This window comes from Fukomys damarensis, unplaced genomic scaffold (genome assembly GCF_012274545.1).
Source record: "Fukomys damarensis isolate Sample0158 unplaced genomic scaffold, DMR_v1.0_HiC HiC_scaffold_39, whole genome shotgun sequence".
NCBI classification, from domain to species: Eukaryota; Metazoa; Chordata; class Mammalia; order Rodentia; family Bathyergidae; genus Fukomys; species Fukomys damarensis.
In genome coordinates, this window is record NW_022900951.1 from 28,142,697 (window position 1) to 28,148,696 (window position 6,000).

The window sequence follows — 6,000 nt, forward strand, 5'->3', positions numbered from 1 at the left end:
AGTCCAAAGAAGAGAAATATTTACGATAGATACTTCAATTTTTTCAAATTAATGTCTCTCCATATATTTTGCCGCTACAATTTCCCCCTGTTCCACACCTTACCTGTTCTTCAGTAAAACGCTGCCATTTCAGAAGAATGTCCTGTAACAGAACCCAGCGATCTTCCGTCCACTTACAGATGTTTGCCCATCGATCTCCCAGTACCTGGGAAAGAAAGAACCAACAATGTTAAAAAAAAATGCAACTGTTTCATCAAAAATGTGAAGAATGATTTGATAAAGTAATTACAAGTCTCCTATGTGTGTGTGGATATATAAAGAATGCCTTTTATGTTTCTGCTTATCATTAGGTAAGCAATGTGCCCTTTGTTTTTCTTCAGGTTATTGCACTGTTTTTTAAATTGCATTAAAAAGAAGATATGTACATATAATCTGACACAGATGTCATGCCTTTATTTGAATGTCTCTATTTATACACTACCTAAATATACCAAAATATTATGCTATACCCCATGAAGTTGTACAAATACTATTTGTCAGTATGATGAAATATAGATGTTCCAATGAGAATAGGTAAAATATGTATTCTTCTTAAGTCTGAAAATATGCTCCCAAAGCATTAGTCTATTAAATAGAAAATTTAAAGTGATTATTTTAATTAATTCTGCACAATTAGAATTGCCTAAATTTTAGATTGCACAAGAGAATTGTTAGTTGCTTTAAATTTATCCATAGATTGTTAAAATTATTTGGACTATTATGACAAAAAAATCTAGAGTATTACTACAAAAACACTGAAATTCTTTCTGTAGAATACTGTAGTGAGACAATTATATCACCTGAGTAATAACTGTCATATCTTTAGCATGTTACTCGTGTCTAAGAATATATATATTAATATGTAACATGAGTCAAATACAAATAATTTTTCAATGAACAATATACATTTTAGTGCAAATGGAGTGTTTTAGAAGATAAAATTGTTTAGTTCAACATTCCATTATATTATCATTATCTTATATTACATTATCACATATGTAACTTAGAGCATAAAATTTCAACTTTATGATTTTTTTCACATAAGTGTTGTTCATAGATGTTAGGTCTTTAAAGCTAGAAGTATCTAAAAATATGATACTGTTTTGTGTAGAACTGGAGGTAGAAAAAGTGTTTGAAACTGATATTTTTGAAAAATATTCTCAGTTTCTAAGACAAGGCTCATTATAATTACTGTTTTTCTTGATGCTATGTTTTGGATCAATCCTCTTAGAAGATATTAGTACCTGATTCAAACAATGCACATTTAATTAGTATCATGGAAAATCCACCTATTATGAGGTAGACTGGTGATACACACACTTTTTAAAATATTGTTTAATCTACCCTTACTTCACAAAGGAAATCCCACACGTGAGTAAATAGTAGGCAATACAAATTTTACAATATAAAAATGATCATGTATTCATATGCAGCTCATTCACAAATAAGTTTTCAGATTTTCATCAGAAATGTCAATAAAAATGTTATTGCTTCAGCATAATGTAACTGATTTTCTTATTTTTTATACTTGCATTCTCTACTCAAATTTTTGAATAATGTTAGTTTATAAAAAAAAAATCACAGTGACATAATGAGTCAAGATACCCACAGGAAATATGCCAACTTAAATCAATGACTTCAACTGTTTTAACCTTTTAATTGTTGCAAAAAGTATATAGGATATATTTTTTCCAAAACACACTTGAATTTCTTTCAGTAAAACCTAGTGACACTTTCTGTATGTCAGGTAAAATGGCATGGAAGATATTGCTTCATACATTTGGGGTGAAAAATAGCATCAGAGAAAATATTATCTCTTAGGTATAAACCACAAAATCTGATTAGACGATATAGTTATAAAAGGTCAAAATATGGGAAATTTGTTATAGCCCATCAACTTCAGTGGTGATGGGTGTCAAAGGGGGAAAGATCAAACTCAAACTATACTATCATCTTCATGAATGAAAGAAAATGAATATAAAATTCTCAATTGATAGGGCATCATTTCTACAGTATTGCAAGAAAGACAAAGGTAAATTGAAGCAACATTTTAGGCTTATAATCACATAGATGAAAACTGTTCATTTACTGAACCCAGTAAGACACCCTATAATACAAACACAAATAAAGGCTGTAAAATTCTAGAGTGCATAAAATTATTAAATTTATAAGTATTTTGAAATATGTTTTTGTGTCATATTTTATATTATATTTTTTACTGTATGAGTGAATTCTAAAATATTCATATTTCAATAACCTTTTAGGTATATGGTGCATCTATTAAGGCAGCTATTTTAAGAATGTCATTAAAAATGTGCTTTCGATCAAAGGATGGATATACGGTGGTAACTTGGTGAATGAGGTATATGCTTGGGCCAAGGTTTAGATGCCAAGTTGATGACAGCCTCCCTTCTATTTATGCAAGAGTCACAAAATTTATTTAAACAACAACTATGTAATAAAAACCAACATATCCCTATTATAAGTAGAATAAAAATGCTATGAGGTAAACTACGTTTTCTAAAATTCATGCTGAAATACAATTCCTCACTGCCTCAAAAACAACTGATATTTGGAAGTAATTCCTTCTTTGAAGGTTCTAGATTAAAATGAGCATTAGAGAGGACTTGAATCCAGATTGATTAGTATCATTCTAAGAAGAGGAAATGAGAACACACGGAAATACCAGGAATGTGCACACAGAGGAAACACTATGTAAAGAGACAGCAAGCCAAAGAGAAGACACAGAAAAAATCTACTCTGGCAGTAAACAGCTTTGAACCTAGACTTCTAGAGTTCAGAAGAGTGAAAACAAATTTCTGCTACTTAAACCACAAAGTCTGAGCCATTTTGTTAGGGAAGCCCTAAAAATCTAAACTAAAAGATATCTAAGAGAGAGCAATTCGTTTTGAAGTAACTTATGGCTTAAAGGTAAATTATTAAATCTCTCTTAAAGATATACTCATTAAATAATTGCTATAAATATTAAACGAGATTATGTACTGTGAAGTATTTCTGCAGTTTTGTTTTGAGGTACTAGACACTGGCACTAAATTATGCTCCTATTCCTTATTTTTATTTATTTATTTATTTATTTTTATTTTGAAATTGAATCTCATGAAGTTGCCCAGGCCTGGCTAAAACTTATGATCCTCCTGACTCTGCCTCTCAGAGTGATGGAATTAGAAGCCTACATCACGGGAAATTGTTTTTAATTTGAAACAATTATGTAAATGTTAATGGTCATTTGCATTTTACGTGAAGATGTTTTGCATCAAAGTTTTTAATAATTGCCAATCGTCATTTATTTTATCATTTGGTCCTATAAACATGCTCTTTAAATCTTTACAAATAGATATTTTATTCTCTGGAAGATTACTGCGAGGTTATCCTTTTGTAACAAGTGCCACTGCTTAAATTTATTTTATTCTTAGTGTACTCTCAATGAATTGAATCTAAGCCACTTCTGTTGCAATGTGGGCATAGTCCTTTTTACTCATTTCAGTAAAATTAGATAAATGAATTAGAAGCTGCCTGCCTGTGTGATGTTCACATCTCCCCGTGCATGCAGAGCCACACACACAAGTATAAGTGGATGCACATACATTGCTGAAATTTAAGGATTTACTTTTTGATTGTTTAAAACTATTGGCCTTCATTTGAATTTCTGAATTGGAACTAAGCAATTGGAAGATTATCATTCAGCTCTAGAATCCCTCAGAGATACTAGTTCCTATCAATGTCTGAATGGATGTAACCCAAATGTTAGAAAGGCATAAATAATCTGATCCAATGGAAGTGACAGAAAGCTAGATAAATTTTTATTAGTACATATTTGCAGTACTGTGTTATGATTAGAAGCCTTTTCTCTGAAGGAAAAAAAAGTGTGTATTTACAGTGTTTCTCTGCATTCCCATAAAGGAATACATAGAGATTTTAGAAATAATGCACATTTTTGTAGAGCCAGGTAAACATATGCATAGATGCAAAAGCCATGAATCATAACATCTCATGAAGTGACAAAATAAATTAATTGTTATTGATATTCTCATTTAGTCTCAACAGTAATAAAAGCTAAAGGTCAACTCACTCTATCCATCACATTTTCATGGGCTAAATCACAGCTCCACTATCACCCATGCTCAGATTCACAATGGGAAAGATTTTCCTCTGCCATTTAATTCATATCTTATATTGCTACTCATGCCAAGGACATGTCTCATCTGAATTCTTTTGTTTCGTTGAGTTGTTGTGTTTTTTTTTTCTAAGTAGAAGTGAAAAATGTCCACCCTAAGAACATTTGTATAAAGGTAACTAAGAACAATTTGACAAGCCTGGGAGGTAAAATATAAGTACAATGACCTTTGAATTCGGGGAAGTATATGAACCTGTGGAAGTGTGACAGAATGTGAGAGATGAACTTTGCCCATGGAATTGGCAGTAAGAGATGAAGTGATCCCAGTCATACGTCCACTAAAGAAGAAACGATTTTGTGACAGGAACCATACAATACAGTCGCCAATGAGCTTTTTACAAAGGGAGTCAGCAAGCAGCCCATCTCACTGTATAACTGCTTAAGACCCTGCAATATACTCTGCAGCTGAATGAATTTATGTGTAATGCCTTATTAAAAGTTCCTTAAAAATGGTATGGCTTCTTAAAATTAGCTTATTTCTTTATTTTCTGCCTTACTTTATAAATACCTCTGTAGTTAAAAAGTATAAGCAACTTCATCTTACCAGTGGTGAGATAGAAATCACCTCAAAAAACTTTATTGAAAGAAAAAGACTCATCGGGAGACATGAAATGTGGCGGCGTGCTACTAATATTTAGCTAAGTCAGTGATTTTGCTCTCTGCTTCACATGTTTTTATAAAGTGCTAACTGAAGCAGCTTGGCAGCATAGTATAAGATGGCATGCCTTATGTCTTCAGGCTGGAAAACTTTATTTCCATGAATTAAAACATAAGTTGGAGAAAATATTCTTATATCTGTTTAAATGATCCTGTGGTATCTCGTGACTGAACTCAAGGAAAGAATGACTGTTGCAAGTAAAAATGCATTGTACAGATGATGAAAATGTCATTCAGATTGATGAAGTAACTTGTTTAAGGCCACAGTGGCCACGGTGTTGAGTATCTTTAATTTGCCCTTAGATCCACCTGCCTACAAACTCATATTCTTTCATGATCATTCACTCTGTAGAGAACCCAACATAAACACTATCCCTTCTAATTTGTGCTACTTAATCCACAGAAAGTGTAGACACTGAATCACTTTTTCCTTTTTTTCATATCTTACTTTACCAGAAGTTTGACTAGATTTAGCTGAGCATTTCGTCTAACCAACTTGACAAGAATTTGAAGCCTAATGATTATAATTTGATCTAAAAACATATTTGACATTACTGTTTCATATTGTTTAAATCATAAGAAAAATATTAAAAAAATGTTTGAGCTTCTAGATAAAAGATGTGAGCTCTTTCCAGGATTTATTCTAAAAGAAATATGACTATTTGCTTAATGAAATTCTGCTTTGGTGATTATGCTAAAAATGTAGTGAGATTTTAACTTGAATAAGCATGTATTTCTCTGTGCTATTTCATTCAGTCCCATATATTATTTATTTTTATGAGTTTATAAAGCGCTAATGAATAAATCTAGAAAGGCCTTTTTGTTGTTACCATTGCTGTTATTATTTCCAGGCTATTATTTAATGTTCTTTGGCAGCTTAATAAACTCTGTAGTCTCCAGCTCCCACCAGTCAATTCAACTGGGATTTCAGAAAATAAAAAGCTGGCATCCTAGAAGCATTTCAGCATGACAGTGTTCATTCTAGCACTTATCACAGTCCTGGTCATTCCCTGGTAGCCTGAGTTTCATTGTTCCTTACTGGTTTGGTTCTCACAGACTCTCAAGTCCTTGAGGTTAATGTCTTGTAGAGTAATAAGTAGATTTCATAT

The 6,000-nt window shown here is 31.9% G+C and overlaps 1 protein-coding gene across 6 annotated transcripts in view; it reads right to left on the reverse strand.

Annotated features, from left to right (window-relative positions):
* The window catches only part of Dmd (dystrophin), a 2,130,457-nt gene that overhangs the window by 1,425,950 nt on the left and 698,507 nt on the right, over window positions 1–6,000 (reverse strand). For all 6 annotated transcript variants that reach the window (XM_033760401.1, XM_033760400.1, XM_033760399.1 and 3 more), the window contains exon 14: window positions 104–205. In XM_033760401.1, coding sequence (XP_033616292.1) covers window positions 104–205 — 102 coding nt within the window. The remainder of the gene's footprint in view (window positions 1–103; window positions 206–6,000) is intronic.